This window comes from Gambusia affinis, linkage group LG02, assembly GCF_019740435.1.
Source record: "Gambusia affinis linkage group LG02, SWU_Gaff_1.0, whole genome shotgun sequence".
Classification (NCBI taxonomy): Eukaryota; Metazoa; Chordata; class Actinopteri; order Cyprinodontiformes; family Poeciliidae; genus Gambusia; species Gambusia affinis.
The window spans coordinates 1,700,070-1,726,228 of NC_057869.1; the positions used below are offsets into that span (position 1 = coordinate 1,700,070).

The following is a 26,159-nucleotide window of genomic DNA, read 5'->3' on the forward strand; positions in this document are numbered from 1 at the left end:
TCATGGCAACAGTTACTTTTTAATTTGTTTTGTACCGAGTCATGGCTGTGGTGAGCTCAGGCGAAGGAGTCCAAGCAGCCGGCTGGAAATGTAGAAAACATCGCCCTGCGTCGGCGGGGATTTCCTCACTTCGTTCCACCGTCTGTGACATTTAAAGACGTTTCTGCTGCTTTTTCTGCTGCAGCTTTTCTCGCTGAACTTTGCGGCGCGTTGAGCGTCGTTCTGAGGAGGTTTTGCATATGAATGTCTCCTTTTGTTCACACATTTACATTCCCCAGCAGAACCTGACTAACTGTTGCTCTGTGCAGACAGATTGTTTTCTTTTGTTCGTCTCTCTCTACGCTGCTCTTTATCAAATCACTTTAATGGAGAAGGAAATATTTTTCATTGTGTTTCTTTGCTTCAAGAGAAAAAACAGGCTGTTGTCATGTTGAAGGAATTTACTGGACAAAACGAGACAATCGTTTTTGATCCTGAAAGGAGAAATATTAGGAATTATTAGATACTCTGGTTCAGGATGAACCTTCATCTCATTTTTACTAATAGAATTAGTTTTGGTTGGTTTCTCTGTTTCCTCTACTGGGAGCCAAACCTGCAATGTGAATTAATAAAAACAACCAAAACAAACGTGCTAGCCTAGCGCTAGCAGAAGAAAAGCTTTGTGATTTTTTACCAGAGACTAAAGAGAAATCCTCCAACACTAAAATCTGACGCCTCCATCTTGTTTCCATCTGGTGAAGAAGGAAGTTGCTCTCAGCGTCTTCAGAGGTTTTTGTGTGGTTTCCTTCAGTGGTTGTTGGTGCAGCGCCCCCACAGGCCAGGAGGGGAACAGGTTGGTTTGGGTCAGAACCACAGCAGCTGCAGGTGGAGCAGATGATGGAGTTGGCATTTCCAGCTGCTCATATGTATGTTTTCCTAAAACTTGATTTGTGTCTCCAAGTTTGCTTTAGGAGTGAATTTTTATTTATATTTAAATGTATTTTAATTTCTTTCTCTTTCTTCTTCTTTCTCTGCTTTTTCTTTTTCCATTTTTCGTCACCAGCCTGATAGAAACCTGTTCAAAATAACAGATGAACGTTCTGCCTTTTTAAAACCTGTCATAAAAACTAAATTAAATTGATGTAATTAAACAATATGGAATAACTAAGTTAGGAAAATACTGCAGGTCATTAGAGAGAAGAACCAGCTGAGTAAATTTGGCGTCGTCTGCATAAAAATGCACTTTAGCCAAAACCTGTGGATAAAATACAGCCCTGTGGGACTCGTTTTAAATAAAAACCTGGACTGTTATCCATGTGGAAGAACAAACTCTGTCCTCCAGATCACTGAGAGCGAACCGTCACACTGGAGATTATTGCAGGAAATTTGAGGAGGGAAAAGAAAGCGGCGTGACGAGGTCCGTCCTGCAGGACGATCCGTCAGCTGGAACCTGATTGATGACAGAAATAGTTTTTCATCAGGGGACGCTGGCGAGAATTAAAGCTCTGAGGAAAACCAGGGAGCGGCAACAAAACGCTGACCGAGAAGTTTTAGGTTTATGATTCGGCAATTTTTTCCCTCCACTGGAGTTGAAAAAAATAAAAAGAGATTCTGAGCGAGTAATTTAAACTATTTTATGCTCCAAATCCAGAATTTGAGCTATTTGGTAGTGTTCATGTTGTTTTCCAGTGGGACGGGTCCAGTACTTTTCTGTCCTTCCGGTTCTTTCTTTCCCTCTTTCCTCCCGTTTCTTCTCCTGTTCCCTGTTTTGTCGGAGCAAACTGCTCCTCATGGATTCCTGTTGCTCCATAAAGCGCCTGAATGCTCCGTGTCGTCTGTGGAGCCCCGCGTCTCGCTGTCTGACTGCGATTGGACCGCGGACTGAGCCGGGCTCTCCTCTGGACGTCATGGCAACAGATGGCGGTTTGATTACTGAGCGGATGTTCCGATTTACGGCCCCCAGCGGCTCCCCGGCGGCCCACTGCATCGTGTTTCAATTAAAGAGAGATTTGGAAGAGTTGGTCCTTGTAATTCATTAAGAGCAGCTCCGCCGTGAGGAGGCGTCGATCCCAGGAGGCTGTTGGCTTTTGACGCGACTCGGAGAAAATGGAGGAAAATACGTGTTGGCAGGTTTCAAACATGAAACCAGCAGCAGGACGGATGATGATGAAATTAGATTTTAAAGTTAAGAGATGCTGGATTGTTGGACTTTTTAATATTGTAAACTTAGATTTGCTGACTGACGGCTGCAGGAAACTTTTCTTTCTGTGATCTGACACTGAATCCGGAGTTGATGCTCATGTAAAGTTTCCTGTTGCTGTTTGTTTGCAGAGCTTCACAGTTTTCTACCTTTTCTTGAAGCATATTTACAGATTCTCTGGATATTTCTTCTCTTTTGTGGAACCTTGAACAGGAATGTTGAGAGAAAATTTGTGAAATAAATAAATAAAAGTTTTGCACTTTGTGTGAAAAATAAAACCATTTCAAGTTGTAATGATGGATTCTGGGTATCTGGAAGTCAGTTCTCAAATATTTTAAGACAATTATAAGAAAAACAGAGAAACATAAATTATATTAAATCTGAGAATTATTTAATTAATTTAGTTTAATTGATAATAATAATATCATCTGCATAGAACGTCACTTCAGAAACATTCTAACTTCAACACGCTGACTGAAACGTCTTGCTAACCTTCTTTTCTTCTCTTGAATATTTCTAAACTTCTTCCTCATATTTTTTTATTCCATTTTCAAAATAAGAGTCTACCTGAGTGACAGATGGTTTTGTGGTGACGGAGGATTTCAGTCGGTACGGATGTGATTTCTGGTGTCACCTTTGGGAATTAGAGGAGAGTGTCTAAACTTGCCTCAAGTGTTGCTCAGCAGCAGGAAAAGCGACAGAGTTACGCCTCGGTAAGAAATGAACCACGTTAAGACGCTGGAAGCCCGGAGTTGAACCTGAAGTCGCCTCACTCTGATCCGGCCTTGTAGAGCAGCAGGATAATCGCTGTAAGTCTGGAGTCTCGCTGTCGGGTCGTTGGCAGGTTTCAGATTAGATCTTTGATCTCGTGCTTGGAGGTGAAACAATCTGCAGTTATTCTCCTTAAAGGAGGCTGATAAAACCGATAAAGGAGGAGGATAAATAGTGTGGCATCGGTGTCGCAATTCATCAACCAGTTTGTGTGTTTGGCTGTGATAGAAGCAACTTTAATTTTTAAGCAGTAGAAATGTCTAAAATCTGTTGGATTTCACAGTTTTCTGTTTTATTTTCACTGGTTCTGTTTGCATTTCTGTGACGAACAAACAGGAGGAAACATTGTTTCTCCAAATCCTTGCAGGAGGAAGGTCCTGGGTTCAGATCCCGGTCTGCGGTCTTTCTACCTGGTTCTTCCTGTGGCTCCTGCCACATGGTACCTTTAGCCCGGCTGTGTTAGTCAGTCCAGACTAGTGAAGGTTTGATCTGATGCTGAATGAGCTGAGAGGCAGAGAAGACGCTGTAACTCTCGCCTGGGGGTGAAGTGAATAAAAAAGCAGCAGAGGTTGAACTCTGGATGACCACGGCGTCCTCACGCTGACTTTTCATCTCACTTCGTGAAAGAGACGCGGAGCGTTCGCACTTGTAATGAGGTTTCTCAGTCTGCAGATCCTGGGCTGTGAAATGTCACACGTTCATTTCCATTCCTCTGTTCATACATGAACAAACCAGCACTAATTGCTTTGTATTAACATGCAGACGTCCAGGAGGTAATTGAATTTAAAGCGGCTCTTCTTCGCCTGCGTCCTGCACAACCCGACTTATTAGAGTCTTAAACATCGTCACCTTTCCAGGCAGTTGACTCAACCAGGAAGCGGTTCTGCTGTCTCTGAGTAACCCAGAGTTTCACCTGCAACCTTCCATCAACCGTCACAGCGCACTTTATTACAGCACATTAAAAAACCATATGGGACATAATTGAGTCTAATAACCGTCAGTGTGGCAGAGAACTCGGGGGGCTCCAGGTTCAGAGCCTGCTTACCTTGTACATGTCTTTAATTAGCCTCTGCCAGGCGGAGACCTGATGAAAACAGAGGCAACTGTATCTGATGGCAGCCGGGCTGATGTGTGAAGGCGGAGACACCGGGGACATTTACAGAGGATCACTTACCGACGCAACGCAGGCGAACCCAGAGAATGATGACGGACTGGAAAACCAGAGCAGGAAGCTCCAGGGAAACTTCATGGAGGAAGTGAAGCAGGACGGGAGAGTAATTATTCAGTGGATGAGTAGGAGGAGAAGACGGCCTGAGATCTGCTAAAAACGATAAGAATGCGGTTTTATGGTCTTTCTTCTGCATAAGATTGTTATAGAAAGCCATGAGGAGAGCAAATAAAACTCTGAACAGTTAATTTTTGTAACAATCAGTGAACAGTTGCTACTCTTGAATCCAGTTCCAGTTTGTTTAGTTTCAAAGTCCGGTGAACTCTGGTCCACCTACAAACCTCTGTCTCTGTTTGGTTGAAGTGAACTCTGGACCGAATGCATATCGGAACGCCAAGCGGACTGGAAACCGCTCCAAAAGCAGGAAGTGGACTACAGCGCAGGGCATTCTGGGTAAATGGTTCATGGTTTTTTACCAAAGGCAAAAGAAAAATCCTCCAGTCGTTGAATTCTGACGCCATTCCTTTTTGTTTCCATTTGGTGAAGAAGTGAGTTGCACTCAGTTTTCTTCAGAGGGTTTTGTGTCGTTTCCTTCAGAGGGTCTGGGTGCAGCGCCCCCTCAGGCCAGGAGCTTCTCCGGTTCTGCAGGACACTGATCCAAAGATTAAAACCTGATTTCTTTTATAATTTATTTGCTGCCAGCCTCCGGCGCCGTCCTCAGTGACGGGGCTTTGAAGAGCGGCGGCTTTGATGGAAGTGAAATCTGGTTTTCAGGCTCTTCTGTCCCGAGTCTGTCCGTTCTGTCAGTCCCATCACCAGAGCGGAGTCCAGACGGGGAGGCGCTCCGATGAAGAGGCAGAAGAAAGGACCATTAACGCAGCGACATGTTGACGTGTTTAAGTCTGATGAAGATCAGTGGGATGGATTTCCACTTATTCTATAAATATTGATGCTGTCTGGTTTCTGTGGACTCACCAGTTAGATGATGATCAAATCTTCATCATCAGACCTTTACATCCTCCTCATCTTCTGGAATCTGACAGTCTGAGTCAGTATTGCCTAATCCATCAACTTTTTGTTACTTTCATGTTTCCAGCCTCCTTCAGAACATGAAACGCTCCCAGAGGTGTGAGATGAAGAGACTTTAAATCATTTCTGCTGCCAGACGGTCCCACTAAACCCCTAATGCTGCATCAGCAAGCAGGCGCCTGGGAACACCGTGGAGACGCCGCTGATTCTCCCACCTCACACAAAGTTTTAGATTCATCTGAGTTTTTAGGATCATTTCAAACAGTGCTGTAGACTCACAACCTGCCATTCATTATAATGTTGACTGATTTAACACCACTGATAACTGCGGTTCAGTAAGATATTCAGTAATAACAGTGAGTCAGAGTATTTAGTTTAGGACTGAGTCCAGACTCCTGAAGCCTGTCCGGTTTCTGGGTGAGGAGAAAATATTTCTCTTTGCAGGAATCACAACAAGCTGGACGTCTGTGAAGATCTGCTGACAGAAACAAAAGCTGCAAAAACCGGAGACGTCCGGAGTCACAGTGTCTGTCACACTGCGGTTCTGGTGGGAGTTTTATTCCTCAGACTGGTTGGATTTTAACGCCTCAGTCACTGATCTGACCAGGAAGTGGAGCCGGTAAAAAACAGATAAAGCTCTGAATGGCCTGTTTGGGGAAACTCGGCCAGCTGAACAGGAGCTTTGAGATGTTTAGTAACATGTCAGAGTAAGAACTGCTCTGCCAGAACCGGCCCGGCCTCCAGCCCACTCAGGCACCAGCAGGCGGCAAATTGTCTGAACAGCAGGTGGTCTTAATACTGCTCAAGGCTGCGACTGTGAAAACATTAATGACTCTCAGGTGAAACTACTGGCCGTAAAGGAACTTCTGTCGTTTTCAGACATTGTGCTGCAGATCTGCTGCAGTGTTTGGGATCATGGTTCTGTTCATGACCCAGCTGCAGCTTTTGGACTCATTTTGCAGAAATATCTTGGCATCATATTAACACAACCTGACAAAAGTCACCAGCAAGCTTCACCAGCTTTTATAGAGCATAATGATCAGTGGGAATGTATTTCATTAGCTCCGTCTGGCCGCTGCTTTCCCCTTTAATCTGAACTACAGATTTATTATATTAGCTACATTTTTGAAGAAATTCACCTTACTACCAGAGGTGAAAATTAGCGCTCTCTAGTGGCCATACTTTAGTAAAGCGTGCACAGGGCTGGTTTGTAATAGAATGTAATTCTCTCAACTGACCTGTTGGGGGCAGTAATGCTTCTGAGGAACCGTTCCTGTCACATTTCAGCAAAGAAAAGACTGCAAGCTCGATTTCTTTACGGAACCGTTTAAGGGCCACAGCTTAGAAATATTTTCACGAGAAAGTATCTCATTATAACAAGACTTATCCCATTACGACAAGAATGTTCTGTAGTTTTAATGAATGGGATTTAAAACTTGTCTCGATACAACGAGAAATGTTCCTGTTTTAACGAGTTTTACATCTCGTAATAATAAGAAACTTTCTCATTATGGGATGTAGAAATCCGCTCCTCTGACAGTTCGTTTCCAAGCTCTTGCAGTCAAACGTTTTCGTAATTTTCGACTCAAAAAGAGAGAAATTGTGAGCTAGCGTTAGCCTGCCGGTTCTCCATCTGCAAAGATCCTCAGCAGAGTGAGATGCGCGTTTACTGCGGCTTTTTATCTTTATTCCCGTAGAAAAGAAGCTTTGTGTTTTATGTAGTTTAACAAGGAAAAATGTCAAAATATTAAACATTTTTGAAGAAAGAAGCGTTTAATATTTTTGATGGGTGACATAATCACAATACTATTCTAGCACTTCTCCATATGGTGTCATGAACTGCTGCTGCTGTTTAATCCTGTGGAAACAGAAAAGATGTGTGTTGGTTTCAGTCACTGAAAGTTTCTCTTTAGTTTAAATTTTACTTCAGACTTTGGAGGAATTTAATGTTTCATGAATGAAATGAACAAACTGCAGGCTGTTGGCTTCATGTATTCTGTAGTAGATCTGGATATTTACCTGAACAACAGCATTTTTATTTGTTTTTCTCTCTGTTTTCTGATAACTGAGTGAATTTGGACTGTTAGCCACACAGCGGTTCAGTTTTGTCAGGTTTGTTTCCTGCCAGCGTGAAGGATGTGAGAACAGAAATTATTTCTGTTTTCTGTCGCTGCTACAAGCAGCTTTCCTTGTTTCTGGCTGTTCAGGCGTGACCAGCTGGTCGCTGTAACACTTTGGTGTTAAACTGAGGTGTCAGACTTTAAGCAGCAGATCAGTGGTGGTTACAGCCGAACCAACTGGGGTTAAAGTGTGAATTTCTGCTTCGGCTGCCTCCAAACAACATGGCTGTGAAACCCTGCAGGCCCACTTTGTCTGATTAAAGTGATGTAACGGAAAGATGCTGCGTGTCGGCTTTCATCAGACGCTCTGGCTGCAGGTCCGGAGGTTTTTTACTCTCAGCTCAGCGCTTCTATGCTTTTTACTCATTTTGTGTGTTTTTGTCTGCAGGTGGAGCGGGAGATCGCCATCCTGAAACTCATCGAGCATCCTCACGTCCTGAAGCTGCACGACGTCTACGAAAACAAGAAATACCTGTAAGCTCCTTTTTAGAGGTTCATTTCAGCTTCTAGGTCTGATTTTCTACATCTGTGAAAACTGGGATTATCACCTGAGTTCTGTCTGGATTAACGATTTCCTTAAAGAACAAGGAGAAAAAGCATCATAGCATCATGATGATAACTCTGCAGTCGGAGATTGAAGTTTTAACGCATTAATTCACCATGTATCTGTGCTAACGTATCGGTTCTGGTCCGGTTGATATTAACAGCCGATGTTCATCATTTCCATCTTGTTGTTTCTGCTGGATGGGAGGAGTTTGGTCATGTGACAGAAGCTGCGTTTCCATTGATCATAAAGTTGTGCAAATTGTAATTACAAAATAAAATGTGCTTTATTTATATATTTCCATTTCAGGGTAAAAATAGTCTTTCAATTGAAAAGTTTTTCCATCAGGAAATGTGTTTATTTTTCAAATTTTTCACATCATGACAGTAAAACTGTTATTTGGATCCACTGACCTCTGTGGACCATCTGGTTCGATCAGATCTTGGTATCAAGACGTTCATATCAAAACCTCCAAATATGACAAAGACAATGATTTTTTTACAGTATTTATTCATGTAAATGTAATATAACAGGGTAATTATAGCAGAACTCCAGTCAACAGAAGGAAGTTAAAGGCAGAATAAACGACAAAGTGACTGAATGCAAGAAAATAGTTTTACTTTTTTTGTAAATATAAAATTGTGATTATTCAAATTTTTTCTAATTTAGAAAAAAAAATATTTTTCTAATGTAATTGTTCTAATTAAATTTTTTCCATAATGGGTTAAATTATAGTAAAATTCTGTAATTTAACTATAAAAACAATAAATGAAATAAATGAATAAGTAAAATATATATTTTCCTATTAATTAAAAGCCGTAAAAATGAATAAAAAGAAAACAGTTGCTGCATTAATCAATCTGAGACTTTCACACTCAGGAACTATGCAGCATGGTGGTGGCAGCATCATGCTGTGGGCCTGACATTTTCCACCTGCTCCTTATTTTTTAGAATGATTTCTGCTAAACAACCGTTGAGATAATCGCTGAGTAATCCCTCATGCCTCTAAGTGATAGAAGAGTGTGGAAGTAAAGTTCAAAGGTCAACGCTTGTTACTGAATGTTCAGTAATAAAGTAATTGTGCAGCGAATGTCTGGATTCTCTAATAGAGACAAGAGGATCAGGTTGTTCTCTTGTTTTCTCATTAAGCCTGAATTGTTTCTCCATCAGTCCAACCTGCAGCAGCTGCAGCTTTTCCTTCCTTTATTGTTTGCATTAATCTGCGGCGCGTTAAGCGTCGCCGCGCTCCAGCGGCGACGCTTAACGCGCCGCTCAATAATTGATAAAGCCGCCGGCGTCAGATGGAGCCGGAATTTGTTTTCCTAATGTTGCGAGGACGGCGACGGACGGTCATCATGGATGCAAACAGAAAGTCCGCGCTCACAAATCACAGCCGGCCGTGTTTCTAATTTAAACGTCTCTGACGGGGAAACGCTCCAGCGGATCCCTTAATCTGCTAATAAATCAGGCGGCGAGGACGGCGAGGCGCGGCGATCAGGGATGTTCCTGAGATAAATCAGTCCTGGAGATGGATGAAACATTTTACAGCACAAACACGCAAAGCTACAGATTTACTTCATACATCAAGGCAGGTTAGAGCCGAACACTCTGTAGTTTACGACTGGATTATATGATTAATGGCTCCTTCAGCTGGAAGGAAGATGAAACAAAAGATTTCTGCGCTGACAGGAAACCATCTGGAGATGAATTATGAATCCAAATATTTGTTTTCTTCTGCTAGAAAAATGCTAAAACTGACTGAATTCCTTTGAAGTTCAGATAAGGATAAAACTCTGAGATCCAGAAACGTAAAACAGAAACCAGATCCTTCAATTTATTTTTATCATGTCATAAAGTTGCTTCAACAGAAGCAAAATAAAAATCTAACAGCCAAGAAGGATCAAATAAAAACAGTTAAATAATGTTTTATTTATAAACATTAACATTTCTCTGACAGTGATGACTGCAACGGTCTAGTCAAAGTCCTTTTATAAAGTGTGGGATGAAACCTGAAACTTTCGGAAAGATTTAAATTTTTTTATGTTTCCTGATAAATGAAGCCGTAGATCTGACAGAGTGTGATGACCTCTGACCTCTGCAGGTACCTGGTGCTGGAACACGTGTCCGGCGGCGAGCTGTTCGACTACCTGGTGAAGAAAGGCCGGCTGACGCCCAAAGAGGCCCGGAAGTTCTTCAGACAGATCATCTCAGCGCTGGACTTCTGCCACAGCCACTCCATCTGGTCCGTACTCACACTGCGGTTCTGCTCCCGGTCCGGTTCAGAACCAGCGTCACGGTTCTGTTCCCGGTCCGGTTCAGAACCAGCGTCATGGTTCTGCTCCCGGTCCGGTTCAGAACCAGCGTCATGGTTCTGCTCCCGGTCCGGTTCAGAACCAGCGTCATGGTTCTGCTCCCGGTCCGGTTCAGAACCAGCGTCATGGTTCTGCTCCCGGTCCGGTTCAGAACCAGCGTCATGGTTCTGTTCCCGGTCCGGTTCAGAACCAGCGTCACGGTTCTGTTCCCGGTCCAGTTCAGTTCTGATCCCAGTCTGGTTCAGTCTGCGGGTTCAGAACCAGCCTGCGGTCCGGTCCAGAAGAACCCGACCCGTCTCTGGTTGATGAAAACATGGATCTTTGGTCTAAAAGTGCAGAATTTTCTCAGATTCTTGAAGCGTTTGCTCCGGTTTCGGCGGTTTCCTCTCCTCGTCAGCCGTTGCCGGGGGCGACGGTTTCGGCGGCTCCTCTTGATCTCCTCTCGTCTCCCTGAAACCTTTCGTTCCTCCTGCACATCAAAGGCGCTCGGCGTTGGACGTCAAGTGTTCGGCTTTGAAGGATTCGGTTTCTTTCTCTCTGTTTTTTACTGGATGAATCAGTAAAATCCTCAGCTGCAGGTTTTAACAAATGTTAGCTGTTTATGATCAAAAGCAGAAGTTTATTGCAAATGTTTGCAAAGAACACATTATGATTTCCAGGAAATATTTCCCTTTGGGCAAAATGATAAAACTGTTTGTTTTCTTCATCTGAAGCTGTAAAATCTCAGACGACCAGAAACTCAGTAAACACAAAATGTTGACTTGAATGTGGAGTTTTTACACCAAAAGATCTTTTTCACAGTTTAAACAGAAAATATCCACCTTAAATATCCACCTTATATAAGGATCCAGGTTTATTTAGTGTTTTATTGTTTTTGCTAACTTTGAAAACGTTTAGTGCACTTAGCTTTCTGCACAAATCAATTTAAGGCGCTAAATTGATTTGTAAACATTCAGTTGAATAAAGTTTGACACTTGTTGAAGTTTTGGTGAGGAATGAAACTGACTCTGTCCCTCTGTCCTTTTGTCTCTCTGTCCTTCTGTCTCTCTGTCTCTTTGTCCTTCTGTCTCTCTGTCCTTCTGTCTCTCTGTCTCTTTGTCCCTCTGTCTCTCTGTCCTTCTGTCTCTCTGTCCTTCTGTCTCTCTGTCCTTTTGTCTCTTTGTCCTTCTGTCTCTCTGTCCTTCTGTCTCTCTGTCCTTCTGTCTCTCTGTCTCTTTGTCCCTCTGTCTCTCTGTCCTTCTGTCTCTCTGTCCCTCTGTCCTTCTGTCTCTCTGTCTCTTTGTCCCTCTGTCTCTCTGTCCTTCTGTCTCTCTGTCTCTTTGTCCTTCTGTCTCTCTGTCCCTCTGTCCTTCTGTCTCTCTGTCTCTTTGTCTCTCTGTCTCTTTGTCCCTCTGTCTCTCTGTCCTTCTGTCTCTCTGTCCTTTTGTCTCTTTGTCCTTCTGTCTCTCTGTCCTTCTGTCTCTCTGTCCTTCTGTCTCTTTGTCCTTCTGTCTCTCTGTCCTTCTGTCTCTCTGTCCCTCTGTCCTTCTGTCTCTTTGTCTCTCTGTCTCTTTGTCCTTCTGTCTCTCTGTCCTTCTGTCTCTCTGTCCCTCTGTCCTTCTGTCTCTCTGTCCTTTTGTCTCTTTGTCCTTCTGTCTCTCTGTCCTTCTGTCTCTCTGTCCTTCTGTCTCTCTGTCTCTTTGTCCCTCTGTCTCTCTGTCCTTCTGTCTCTCTGTCCCTCTGTCCTTCTGTCTCTCTGTCTCTTTGTCCCTCTGTCTCTCTGTCCTTCTGTCTCTCTGTCCTTCTGTCTCTCTGTCTCTTTGTCCTTCTGTCTCTCTGTCTCTTTGTCTCTCTGTCTCTTTGTCCCTCTGTCTCTCTGTCCTTCTGTCTCTCTGTCCTTCTGTCTCTCTGTCCTTCTGTCTCTCTGTCCTTCTGTCTCTCTCCCCCCTGCAGCCACAGAGATCTGAAACCAGAGAACTTGTTGTTAGATGAGAAGAATAACATCAGGATAGCGGACTTCGGCATGGCGTCTCTGCAGGTCGGGGACAGTCTGCTGGAGACCAGCTGTGGGTGAGCAACAACCTGCTGCCTCATTGTTCCTGCATTTCTGAAACTTTTCCTTTAAACTCCCACCTTTATCACCCAAATGCTTCACATCAGTCTGCTTTGTTTAAAACAAAGCTTTGGTGAATGGAAGCAGCTGAAAGTCTCAGTTTTCTCCACACAATGAAAACCTGTTGGAAAATAATTCAGAGCACCAAAAAGTCTGAACTTAGCTGCAGTAACCTGCTTGGCATCAAAACGATACGTTACGCTACATGTGGAATCCTGGAGTCCGAATCTCTGCTGCAGAGGATCATTGTGTGTAAGATCCTGTAAGAGCGACATTTAAAGGGAATGCTGATTAATTTATTTACTGCAACCATCAGCAGCAGACTTCACTATTAAAAACTGAATTTCTTACTTGGGTAAATTCAGCCTGACCTGCAGTCATTCCTTGTTTTGGTGAAAAATGATCAGATTTCAGTCATTTGTCTCAGAAAACTGAACAATGCTCCTTCATCGTTCCGTTTGTTGAACAAACTCTCTGGTAGTCTCAGTTTGGCCACTAGAGGGTCTCGGTGAGTCAGAACAGTGAATCTTAATTATTATTATCTGCTGTTATAAACTGGTTTCTTTTCATCAGCTGCTGTAAAGTCGGATTTCTGTTCAGTTTGTAGAACCAGAAGCTGCAGATCAGCAGCAGCCATGTTTGTTTTCCTCCTGCAGCGACTGAAACTTTCTCAGATCAGAACCAGCCAGATGTCTCCTGCTCCACGCTCCGTCGGGTTCGGGTCAGATCGGCTCCACCGAGCGACGTTAATGAAACCCAAACGAGCGGAGTCCGGCAGGAAGCTGTGATCAGACGGCGCTCGGCGTGTTGTGACGTGTCCGAGTTCTGCCGGTCGACCCGCTTCACTTCCAGCTACATAATTAGGAATGTCATCAGCGGAGATGAAGTGTGTGTGTTCACACACTGCTGGGGGAACCGGGCTCTCCCGGACTCCCAGACGGAGGTTCAGCAGAACCGACCTGTCAGAAAAACACAACAGTTTCTTGCTGTTTGTCACGTTTAAGTTGAAATATTTATTAGCAGATGAATTGTTTTAGATCTGCTGCAGGATCTGTTACACTGTAAAAACACCAAATCTCACCAAGATTAATTCACTATAATGAAACATTTTCCCTGTGGAAAAAATGAATTAATCTGCCAGGAGAATAAGAGATTCTTCATCAATATTAAGGAATTATTTATTTAAAACAAGATTCCATATTTTAATGAAGTTACTTGTAAGTTTAGCTCAGTTTTGCTTTAAGTGAACTAAAATATTTGCAGCAGAAACTTGATCAAAATTACTGGCTAATATTTTGTGTTTTAGTCGTCTTGTTTTATTTCCACTTTTCAACCAGTTTGTCAAAATGTGAAGTAATGAATGTTTCTCACTGCCAACAAATTAAAGCAGACAGACAGACAGACAGACAGACAGACAGACAGACACAGACAGACAGACAGACGGTCTGTTTTTTAACTTAAATCCAAACTTCAAGCTGAAGTTCTTCCTGTAGAATCACAACTGATATTAAAGATGTTAAACATGGAAATCCTGTTTTCATATTTATTAACATTTTCATAAAGTGAAATACAAATGAAGCACCTTGATTGATTCAACCAATCAGTCTGGTTGAAACTCTTTAAATTTACCTAAATTATTGATTTCTGTTGAATTATTGATTGGAAACTCCATCTGTCCTTTGCTTTTTATTCCTGCAGGGTCACTTTTTATTGAATAACATGAATAAATATACGTCATTTTATTTTTATATAAACTGACCCCAGATGTTAATTAGGAGCTGGATTCAGAGCTGCTGGTTTAAATCTGGTTCAGATCAACACCAGAATCCACCAGGACAGAAAAACTGTTTTGTTTCCAGTTTTTCTTCCTCCTCTCGTTGGTTTTGTGTCAACGGGTTTCTTTCGGAGCCTCTCCTCCAGACTAACATCCGGTTTGCTCTGCTTTCAGATCTCCGCACTACGCCTGCCCGGAGGTCATCAGGGTGAGTGCTTTCTCTGCTTTCTCTGCTTTCTCTGCTTTCTCTGCTTTCTGTTCAGTAAGAGCTGCTCTTCCATCTCTGCTCTCTTCCTCCTCCTCCTCTTCATCACGTCGCCTCCAAACTCAAATGCACTTTCTTTGTATTTCATCTTCTAAAACCTGTTAGAGTTTTAGTCCATATTTCTGCTTAATGCATCTGAACCTCCATAACCTCTGCTGAACTTTGAGTTAGTTTGATGTCAGTTTTCCATCTTTTTGCTGCAAAATCATTTTAATTTCTGAAATAATAACTGATGAGCTTCATGTCTGAGTTCTGGTTGAATCTTTCATCGCTGCGTTTTGTCTTCATTCAGGGAGAGAAATACGACGGGAGGAAAGCAGACGCATGGAGCTGCGGAGTCATCCTGTTTGCACTTTTAGTGGTGAGTGACCCTGGAGCAGCAGCTGCTGCAGCGACTGCAGCTGCTGCAGCATCACGTGCAAACACGCTGATAACTGCAACACAAAACACAGAACTCTGATTCCATGATTTTATTTTAAAAGAAGATGAGAATTTGTATCTTCAGCGGCTTAACTGAGAAAAACTGAAGATAAAGAGCTAAAGAATAACTACGGCAACCAAAATGAGACATAAAACCTCTACAGATTTAACGAGAACTACAAATTTAATTAAATTTCAATTTTCTAACGATCAGTTTATTCTGTTGGTTAAATTTCTGAGTACATTTATAAGTCAGAAGCAAAATAAAAAATGAAAACATGATGAAGTAAAAATAAAATAAAAACACTGAACCAGGAATAATTTGAAAAGTATTTGAAAAGTAACAAATTAATAATTTTTAAAGATTTTTCTTCAGCTTCATCTGGGAGGGAAATGGTTAAACAGAAACTGTTTCATCTAAAAGAGTCAAAACCACAACCTGCTTTACAGTAATACTGTTATATTATTATACTTAATGCTAGAAATGAAGTTTATGATGTTAGACAACCAGGACTTTACCAAAGTAACTATGGTTACGCTTCCTCTTCCTGCAGCATCTTCCTCTTCTTTCTCTCAGGTTTCCCTCTGAGCAGCTTTTAGTCCTTGAGGTTAAAACCGATGAAAACAGAAGATTTAAGTTTTAAATAAAGTTTTTTCAGATTAAATGGATCAAAGCTGCTGCAGAAATAATTCAGAAACCTGTGAGCTTCACTTTCCATCCAGACGGTGACGAAGAGGAGGAAGAGGAGCTTCCCAAACATCTTCCAACCTCTGGCGCTGCGAAACGCGACAGTGATGAGTGAGTCGCCACGGCAACGACTTGATTGCTGTTTGTTTGCCGTGTGAAGCGAAGCGTGGCGGCGTCTTGATTAAGGCGGAGCAGGAAGATGAATGTCCCGGCCCGCGTTGTTGTGACAACTCATCGCCGTGACGACGGCCATCTGGTGATGAAGCCGTCCGAGGAGAGGAGGACGGCTTCATCACCGCCGACGGGCCCACTTCCTGTCTGACGGGTCCACTTCCTGTCTGACGGTCCCACTTCCTGTCTGTCTGACCTACTTCCTGTCTGGCAGACCCACTTCCTGTCCGACGGGCCCACTTCCTGTCCGATGGATCCACTTCCTGTCCGACGGGTCCACTTCCTGTCTGATGGGTCCACGTCCTGTCTGATGGGTCCACTTCCTGTCTGACGGTCCCACTTCCTGTCTGTCTGACCTACTTCCTGTCTGGCAGACCCACTTCCTGTCCGACGGACCCACTTCCTGTCCGACGGGCCCACTTCCTGTCTAACGGGCCCACTTCCTGTCCGATGGATCCACTTCCTGTCTGACGGGTCCACTTCCTGTCTGGCAGACCTACTTCCTGTCTGGCAGACCCACTTCCTGTCCGACGGGCCCACTTCCTGTCCGATGGATCCACTTCCTGTCCGACGAATCCACTTCCTGTCCGACGGGTCCACTTCCTGTCTGACGGGCCCACTTCCTGTCCGACGGATCCACTTCCTGTCCGACGGGTCCACTTCCTGTCCGATGGATCCACTTCCTTTCCGACGGGCCCACTTCCTGTCCGATGGATCCACTTCCTGTCCGACGGATCCACTTCCTGTCCGACGGATCCACTTCCTGTCCGATGGATCCACTTCCTTTCCGACGGGCCCACTTCCTGTCCGATGGACCCACTTCCTGTCTGACGGGCCCACTTCCTGTTTGACGGACCCACTTCCTGTTTGATGGGCCCACCGGTACCGGTCCAGGAACAGAGACAGAAAATGTTTGGAAGTGATTCCAGTTCTTCAGAACCCGAAGCCGGTTCGGTTCTGAGAGATGAGACCACAGCATAGTGGTGGCAGCATCATGATGGTGCAGATCAGGGTGTCCAACCTGTGGGTCGGGGGCCATTTGTGGTCCTCTAAGTGATTTAATTACAGTTAAAAAATGGTTCAAACCTGATTTTCCAGCTCATGTTGGAGATTTAAAATATTTCTAGATGAAATGAGAATATAGAGAAATTTTCACTTTGTTTAAAAACATCATAGTTTTAAACGTCTTAAAGTGTAGAAATGCTGAACTTTTATCAAACCTGTTAATTAAAACCTGATGGTTTTACTCAAACCTGGTGAAAATGATCTGAAACATTAAAACCTTCAGCTTTGTGTTCATGCTGGTTAAGATTCAGATGTTTGATTTCTCATCATCTTCATCTTCATCATGGCCTCTTCCTCTCAGGGCGCGCTGCCGTTCGACGACGACAACCTGAGGAACCTCCTGGAGAAGGTGAAGCTGGGAGTTTTCCACATGCCGCACTTCATCCCTCCGGACTGCCAGAACCTCCTGCGGGGGATGATCGAGGTGGACGCCGCCAAGCGTCTGACGGTACGCTGCCGACCCAAGAGCCACGCGTTAGAAAACGGGCAAATATTCTGAAATGATCTCAGACCAGTGTTTCCTGTCCTCTGGTTCCTCCTGCAGTTAGAGCAGATCCAGAAGCACACCTGGTACCTGTAAGTACAAACCTGCTGGTTTCACCTGAGTGTTTCTCATTATGAGAGCTGGAAAGAGGGAAAACGTAGCAGCGGATGATGATGATGATGATGATGATGATGATGATGATGATGATGATGATGATGATGATGATGATGATGATGATGCTGTCATCAAACCTGTTTTTTCTTCTTTTGAAGAAGTGCGTCCATTAGTCAGGAAGGAGAGCAGCTCCTGAAGCTCCTCTGGTCTCTAATGGATTCACAGTTTCTGGCTCAGAAAAGCAGAAAATGTTGCTGATCAGAGGAAAACATCGACTGTCTGCGCAGAGTTTCTGCTGCTGCTCTGATTTACTAAGATGTGACTCCAAAATGGCTTCCACCAAACTCCTACTGTAAAAAATATTCAGCACTTTGGATGTTTTTCCATTTTCACAGCGTTTAAAATTCAGTCCTGATTAACAGTTTGTCAGGTGAACGGAGATAAAAACGGTTTACGCAGCAGATCAGTTTCTTTCCTTCTGCTTGTTTTTCCTCCAGTAACTTTATTCCAACAAACAGAAACAGTAGAAGAAATAAACACAGCATGTAAGGACATTATACAACATGTAAATTATTATGCTTTGGTGTTAGCATGACTAGCTAGCGTCGCCACCAGTGGTAAAGTATATAAATGATAATCTGATGGCTAACTGTGGCGTTAGCTAATGTTGTTCAGTGATGAACTGAAGAGTTTAACGCTTCAGTATTCATATTTAACTCCACCTTTTAGTTCCCACAATCCTCTGCTGCTCCTCAGCAGCTCTGCCGTTTGTGTTGCAGGGCTGGAAAAAACGAGCCGGAGCCGGAGCAGCCGGTTACCAGGAAGGTGTCCATCAGGACGCTGGGCGCGCCGGAGGAGATCGACCCGGACGTCCTGGAGAGCATGCACTCCCTGGGCTGCTTCAGGGACAAGGACAAGCTGACCAAAGACCTGCTGTCTGAGGAGTGAGTGAGACCACCGACCGCCGTGAGGGAGCGGCTCTGCACCGCCAGCCGCTCAGCTCCGTCTTCTCTCCTCAGTGACAACCAGGAGAAGATGATCTACTTCCTGCTGCTGGACCGGAAGGAGAGATACCCGAGCCAGGAGGACCAGAACCTGCCGCCGCGCAACGAGATCGGTACGTCCCTGCTGCTCCCTCAGCCGTCTGCTGGGGTTCAGGCAACCAGAGAACAAGGAAATATTTAACTTTCTATTTCAGCTTTTGGTTGCCATTGTGGGGAATATTAAAATCTTGTTTTAACAGAAGCAGGAAACAAATAAAATCTGATTTTTTTCCACCACAGTTTACTTCACACTTGATGCAGATTCACTTTAAGGGAATCTATTATGCAAAAGTCACATTTTTCATGTTTTTGTGCTTCCAATTGGGTTTCTACTGCTTCTAAAAACAAACCAAGCACTTAAAAAACACTCAGCCGCTTACCTGGCAACCCAGGAGGAACTCCAGCATGTTACCTGGCAACCCAGGAGGAACTCCAGCATGTTACCTGGCAACCCAAGAGGAACTTAAGCATGTTACCTGGCAACCCAGGAGGAACTCCAGCATGTGCAGGAGGCTCCACTTCTGCTTTTCAAAGATGTACGGTTGTATAATTGCTCCTCTGTTTGCAGCCGTTTTCAGGTGCGAGTGTAAACGTTGAGTTTGGGGGCGTGGCTTGTTTGGATTTAAAGTGACAGGCCCCTACAACAGTTGAAGATGGGCAGAACTGATCAGACTGAAATCTCTAATAACATGTTTGCATCTCCTATAGACCTGTCCTAACCTGCTCAAGGAAGTGCAAACGGTGACCTTTAACCCTTGGGTCCTGAACTGTTGACCTTCTCGTCCCGTCTCAGCAGATCCTCCCAGGAAGCGCGTCGACTCGCCCATGCTGAGTCGCCACGGCAAGCGGCGACCAGAGAGGAAGTCCATGGAGGTTCTGACCGTCACAGAGGGCGGGTCGCCCGTCCCGGTGCGGCGAGCCATCGACATGGCAACCCACGGTCAGAGGTGAGGCGCGGCGGCATGTGCATGGTCCGACGTGTCTCTGGGTCAGATCAGATGTTTAAAGGATCATTTGGAGGAATTTAAACAGTTCATGAGAACCAGGAAGCGACTCTGAACTGCAGTTTGATAAATGATCCGCTGTGTCGTTCCTGATGTACGGTCCGGTCTCAGCGGGTTCGGTTCTGGTCCAGCGTGCCGTAGCATGGGTTGGTTCTGGTTCTGGCTCTGGACCAGGATCCGGGTCGGGTTCTGTGTGAGGAGGCCTGCATGCCGCCTGCTGTCCTGCAGCTCTGAGGCTCTTTGTTTGGTTTGTGGGCAGAAATATTCAGTCAGGATGAATCAGGAGAAACTGGGAGGTTTATTTAAATTTATTTCTGTTTGATGCAAACCTGAAGATATTTGGACTGAAAGTAACAATTATCCTAATGATCAATTATTCTGGTGATTAATCAGATAGAAAAGCTTTTTTTATTCATCATAAATCCATTAAAAGATCCTAATAAACAAATGATTCAGTTTAGAGGAAATAATTTAGTTTGATCGTTAATAGAAAGGTTGGATCTGATCATCTGGTTTCTGCTTCAGTAGATAAAAAACTGGATCAAAAAGTTTCTGAATAGTTTTTGTTTTTTACAGACTTTCAACCAGGAGAAGCTAAAAATGCAACCAGAGGATTTCTGGATTTCAGAAAAGATTTACAGACAAAATATTTTTGTTTTCATCTTGAATGTAAAATGTTTAATTATTTTTAGATTTGTCTAACTGGCTACTCTGTTCTTTTTTTCTGAATCTATAACGATTGATTGATTATTAATTAGTTGATGATTATTTTACCAAACGATTCATCGTCATTAATTTGATTAATTGTTTCAGAACTCCATGTGTGGCTCGTTTTTCTGTGATTTTATTCTCTTGCATGAACTGCAGCTTCAGATTCATCCTGGATGAATCCACTTCCTGTTTGAATCCACTTCCTGTTTGAATCCATTTCCTGTTTCCATCCACTTCCTGTTTCCATCCACTGGACAACAACCTCGTTTATTTAAACCTCTCCGGTTTAATGAGTCCAAACAGGAAAAACTAGATTTCCACCAGCTGAGATTCTAAGATCCTCAGTTCGTTGTAGCAGAACCACCGAGGCTCAGGTCCGAACTGGAACCTGCTGGAACACGACTGGTTCTGTCCACACTGGACCCAGTTTACTGTCAACAAGCTCTGAAAGGATAAAAATCCAGTTTTATAGATAAAGTGAAAAGATAAAGTTCTGCACAATGCAACAAAATAAAAGCACAAATTTATAATAAAATGAATCATAAAACTGATGATCGGATCTGAAAAACCAGGAAGAAAAACAGAACCGATCATTTTAACTGGTTTGGGCTCCAGTGGAAAGTTTTAAACCATCAGTCGTTCTGGTGCCAGTAAAAGACGTGTTGCTGCGTTTTGTTGCTGCGTTTTGTTGCCGCCTGCAGCAGAATCATTCATCCCTGCAGGATGCAGCTCGTTACTGAAGTCCAGCCCGGTGGAACCAGAGTTGGAACCAGAGTTCGGTTACCAGAATTCTGCTGAATTGGACCGAACAGGCCGGTGAGAACGAAGCAGAAAACTCTAAAGGTTTGAGGAAACTCAACCTGAACCAGGAAGACGTGGTGGAAATGGACCTGAGAGGAACCAGAGACTGAGCCCTGAGGAACTCCAGCTGGACCACTCCAGAACCGCTACAGAACCCTGATCTAGAACCGCTCCAGAACCACTACAGAACCGCTCCAGAACCACTACAGAACAACTACAGAACCATTACAGAACCACTACAGAACCCTGATCTAGAACCGCTCCAGAACCACTACAGAACCGCTCCAGAACCACTACAGAACAACTACAGAACCATTACAGAACCACTACAGAACCCTGATCTAGAACCACTCCAGAACCACTACAGAACCGCTACAGAACCACTCCAGGACTGCTCCAGAACCGCTCCAGAACCCTAATCTAGAACCGCTACAGAACCACTACAGAACCATTACAGAACCATTACAGAACCACTACAGAACCATTACAGAACCACTACAGAACCACTCCAGAACCATTACAGAACCACTCTGGAGTGGTTATTAAACAGAACCACTCCAGAACCCTGCTCCCTCGACCCGCTGAGATTAAAACTTTGGTCCACTGGATCCCATGAAGCTCAACTTCACCTAACATCAACAGCTGGATGGTTGAAACTTCGACCCAGTTGGGTTTTCCAACAGAACTTTGGTTCCAGACGGGTTCTGAGAGGACAGTGTGTGCTGGCATTGAGGTTCTGGAAGACTGGACCTCTAACTGGTCGGGAACTGACGGACTAACCCGAATTTATTTAAATATTTGAGGCCAACAGAAAAAGAAAAGTTCAAATAAACCAATAAATGACAAGATGAGTGGATGGAAACCAGTGAATGGAGTTTGACCTCTGACCTCTGACCTCTGACTGCGTTTCCTCCTCCTTTTCTCGACCTTTGCATGAGTATTGTAACCGTTCCTCTTGATTTGATAAGGTTTGTGTTTCTGGTGATGCTGCATGCTGAACCTCAGTCCTCCTTTATTTGATCACCTTTTCTGTCTCTTCGTTTCCTTCCTGCCTCTTTGTTTTTTCTTTTTTCCTTTTTTTAGCAAATCTGTTTTCAGTAAAAGCTTGGATATCACAAACGCTAACTGCAGCAAGGAGGAAAGGTACGGCTCGGCTCCGTTCCTCGTCTGTTGTCTCCGTTTAGCTTTTCTCTTCCTTTACTCTTTATTTTCCCTCCAAACGTTGAAACTGCAGCAGAAACTGTTTTCATTTCCTGTAGTTTCTGTAGTTTCTGTAGTTTCTGTAGTTTTTGTAGTTTTTGTTCTTTGGGGCAGAAAATGTTCAAATCTGAAGACGTTCATAGATTTTTCTTCAAAATGAAACGTTTATGAAGAGACAATAAAAAAGGAACCAAAGTCCAAAAGGTTAATAAACTGTTGAAGAGTTTGATAATAATTATTCAAAAATAAAAAATGCAGAGATGTGACTTTTTTTAAACTTTGAGTCCCAACAGATTTATTTAATAGGAAATCTAACATTGTTGAGTTTCAAATGACGTATGCTAATAAAATGTATAATTATAACTGCAGACTCAGTAAAACTTTATAAATGTTAAATAAAGTCCAACTCACCGTCTGAAGCCTCAGATCAGAACCACATCCAACAAAAATGGTCTTTTTTTTTTTTTTTACATCTAACGGGTCAAATTAAAATACTTTAATAAAACATTTAGTTTTATTAAACTAAATAAAACTATGTTGGTCAATAATTCAACACAATTTGCTGCTGAAAACCTTTAAAATTTCCTTCAGACGTGTTTTTTTCTCAGTTTTTATTGAAACTTCAGTTTTTTAAACGTTTTGGGTAAAAATTGGAGGAAATTTCATGAATAAATCCACAACAGTGGAGTTAAATGTGAATGAATTTTAAACTCACCGCTTCCTTCTGTGACATCATGAATCTAAAATAACTCAGACAAGGAATCAGGAATAGAACCGCAGAACCTCCACGGTTCTGGTCCAGATCAGACGATGACAGGCCAGAATAAACCGCAGCCCTGAGGCTCAGGAGGGAGTTCTGCCCGGACCCGCAGGTTCTGTTCAGAGATGAACGGGTTCTAGTGAGAAATGTGAAACTGAGAACCAGATGAGCTGGAGGGCCGGTCAGTGAAAACCAGATTAACGACCTGATCTGTGAAACACGAACCCGTTTCCTCCAGATCTTAATCAGCTGGACTCTGAGGACGATGCAGGTGAATCAAACGGTGAAGTGAAATCCTGGATCGGTTTGTTTCCTGTGAGAGGAGCAGGAACTTCCTCCTGCAGTGCGGAGCGGGAACGATGGCGAGGCGCTGGAGTCGGCAGGCGGACGCCATGTTGGCTGCGGCAGGAAAACCCCGTTAGTGAGTCGTTTGTGGGCCTGGATGCAGATTAACATAAATTAATTGGCAGGAATGCAGATGGAGGACAAGCAGCACTCAGCAGCCCGTTATCTCTCTCATCGTCTAATTGGGGCGATGCGTGGAAACGACGCCTGTTGCAGCAGCAGGAATTAATTTATCCGCTGCGATCCGGAGAGCTGCCGGCGCTCGGACTGGACGGCCGTCAGCAGTAATGAGTTTTATGTTAATGGAGCTCCTCATGTGAGGCGGTGGAGGCGTGGACAGAGTCCGGCTGCTGCTGCTGGATCAGGCGGTGATCCGCTCAGCCGACCGGGACCAGCAGCACCTTCACATCAAAACGTCTGATGGAGCTGCAGTGGAGCCTCCGGTCCAAATCATCAGAACCATGAAATAATTAAACAGGGTGATGATGTCATCACAGACCCTCCAGTTTTATTAGGAATCAAACCCTTGGACTTTTATTTTGAAAAGTATTTTAAAAAGTCCAAATAAAAACCTGCAGAGAAAAAAAAAAATATAATTCTCAGTTATTATGAAGTCTGGATACTTCTGTAAAATAAAAGTAGAAAAATATTTAGATTTTCAGTCTTTATTCCCAACGTATAAATGTTGTAGTTATTAATTAACCCATTCATCTCCTTAGTGTTTGGTCTCAGCTGCAACGCTCCACCTGTGAAAGTGAATCTGTTGTTTCTCTGGCAGTCAGACGATAAACTGCTGAACAGACCAACATAAAGTCTGAACGCTTCAGAACCACCTGCCATGAATTCAGAATCTGCTGCTTTAAATACTTTAATATGAAAATGATGAAAAACATGAAGGAATCCTGATGAAACACCATCACATCAAGAAACGTCTGGATAGTGGTTGCTATGGTGATTCCCGCCTTTATTTGGAGACGTGTGTGTGTGTGTGTGTGTGGCCCGCAGCATCACTGTTTTCCTCCGACTGAAGAACAATCTGACTCTGATCAGTCTGTGTGAAATCGATCAGAACATGTTTGATTGATCTGATTCTGTCTGCAGTGATTTATGATGGGATAAAAATAATTTTAGGTTCCAGTTTTCAAGAAGATTTGAGCTGAAAATCTGAGTAAATGTTCATAGGAAACCATAAATCCTGTTACAGTGTGCTGAAACTATAATCGAATCTCAGTTTTACATTTAGCATCAAACTGTCGGCTTGGAATAAGTTTTAATTCTGTTTTCTGAATATTGTACATTTTTTGCTAAAAGCTAAAATAAATCATGAAACTTAAAAAGCATCAAAAAGCCGTTCAGTCAGATAAAATTTCATGATGTTTTTAAATTTAAAAGGTTTCTGCAGTGAAACTGAAGAGTGGATCCTCTAACATCCTGGTTTTACTGCCTCCTTTTGTTTTCTGTCTTTCAGGTTAAGAGTGTTTAATTATGATTTACTGCTTCCACTTTTTAATTTCCCACAAAGTGAAGCTGCAGCTCGACGTGTTTCCACTTCCTGCTGCTGGTCTGAGACGACGTCAGAGTGGAAAACAGGAAAATGAAAAGTTAATGAGACGAGAATGAAAAATGGAAAATGTGATGATGAGCAGAGAGAAGCAGCGGCGCTGATGAATAAAACGTCTGATGCGTGTCGGCGTGTTTAAAATGCTGACATGTTTTCATCAGTTCAGACGTTAACGCTTCAGCTGCCAAAACACGCAGCTCAAACTTCCTCCACTGACTAATAAATCAGATAAAACATCGTTACCATGACGTCACGTCATCACCGGCCCGTCCAGTTAAACTGGTTCCAGCAGAAAAACCTTCTGATTCAGGACATTTATTGTCTAACATCAATTTTAAACTCAATAGAAACATTAAAAATGATTTTTCAGTATTTGTTGATCTTTAATATGATCAAAGAGATTCACTTTGTTTAAAGGTCAAAGGTCATCCAGGCCATAAAGTCTTGTTCTCAGCTAAATATAGAAATGATTGTTTATAATCTGTTTTTAATCTGTTTTAATAAATCAGTCCCTCCAGGCACAGAGAGATTTAATGTTTATCATTTATAATCATGTTAAAATCAGTAAATTTGCAAAATATTACATAAGTAGAATAAATCAGAATAAAATTAGATTTAATCATCATGTCAGCATATCCAGCTGGTAAACAGGTTTTTCTCCCCAAAATGTTTAATCCCATATTTCTTTTCCTCTGGTTTTATGTATTTGGTTGTTGCACAAACAGTAGAGAAGAACAAACACAAACTACATTACAAACTTTTTAAATTGACAAATAGGAAATGTTTGGTTTTGTCAAAACAGATCAGATTCTTCATTTCTTGTAAGATGTAAGATGTTTTGTTGCTGAAATGTTTCTGCTGACCTGATGTTGCTGCTTCAGGTCGCGGTCCATCAGCGGAGCGTCCTCCGGTCTGTCCACCAGCCCCCTCAGCAGCCCCAGGGTAAGACTTCGTCCTTCATCCCACCTGGCTGGCTCTGCTGGCATGCTACACACACACACACACACACACACACACACACACACACACACACACACACACACACACACACCTCAGACTGTCATCAGCAGCCAGTTCAGACTTCATCCAGCCTGTTGGACGCAGAGCGTTTCCTGAATGTTGGGACTTTTCATGGTGAAGTCCTTCAGCTCTGGTGATGATGATGATGATGATGATGATGATGATGATGATGCACCAGCTGCCTCTGCTTTGGCGTCACACAGAGCTTTAGATGAAGTGGTTCTGGATCCATCTGGGATCCAGAGATGTTCTTCCATTCGTTCCGACCAGCAGACAGAATCTGGACCGTTTGGTTCCGTCCTCATTAAAGAGTCTCTGTTTTATCAAATGACATATTTTAATGTAACTTTTGAGGTCATACATGAAAGCTGGGAATGCCACTAAAAAGGCCTATTAATGTAATAAATTAGAAAATAGAATTAATAACATTCAAAAGAAAGATTAATGTTTTGCTCAGTAAATGTTTTAAATTGTGATAATTCGTCCCGTAGTCAGTCAGGTGAATTACAAAACCAGTT

The 26,159-nt window shown here is 43.1% G+C and overlaps 1 protein-coding gene across 9 annotated transcripts in view; it reads left to right on the top strand.

The window, feature by feature from the left end:
• LOC122824346 (serine/threonine-protein kinase BRSK2-like) overlaps positions 1 to 26,159 on the top strand; it is an 89,548-nt gene that overhangs the window by 50,686 nt on the left and 12,703 nt on the right. For 6 of the 9 annotated variants that reach the window (XM_044104832.1, XM_044104843.1, XM_044104853.1 and 3 more), the window contains exons 3-14: positions 7,656 to 7,741; positions 9,913 to 10,053; positions 12,056 to 12,172; positions 14,164 to 14,197; positions 14,547 to 14,615; positions 16,900 to 17,046; positions 17,143 to 17,174; positions 17,976 to 18,140; positions 18,216 to 18,313; positions 19,036 to 19,186; positions 21,839 to 21,898; positions 25,503 to 25,563. In XM_044104832.1, the coding sequence (XP_043960767.1) occupies positions 7,656 to 7,741; positions 9,913 to 10,053; positions 12,056 to 12,172; positions 14,164 to 14,197; positions 14,547 to 14,615; positions 16,900 to 17,046; positions 17,143 to 17,174; positions 17,976 to 18,140; positions 18,216 to 18,313; positions 19,036 to 19,186; positions 21,839 to 21,898; positions 25,503 to 25,563 (1,161 nt within the window). Of the gene's footprint in view, positions 1 to 7,655; positions 7,742 to 9,912; positions 10,054 to 12,055; positions 12,173 to 14,163; positions 14,198 to 14,546; positions 14,616 to 16,899; positions 17,047 to 17,142; positions 17,175 to 17,975; positions 18,141 to 18,215; positions 18,314 to 19,032; positions 19,187 to 21,838; positions 21,899 to 25,502; positions 25,564 to 26,159 lie in introns of all 9 variants that reach the window. The other 3 variants (XM_044104868.1, XM_044104885.1, XM_044104895.1) reach the window with 3 other exon arrangements.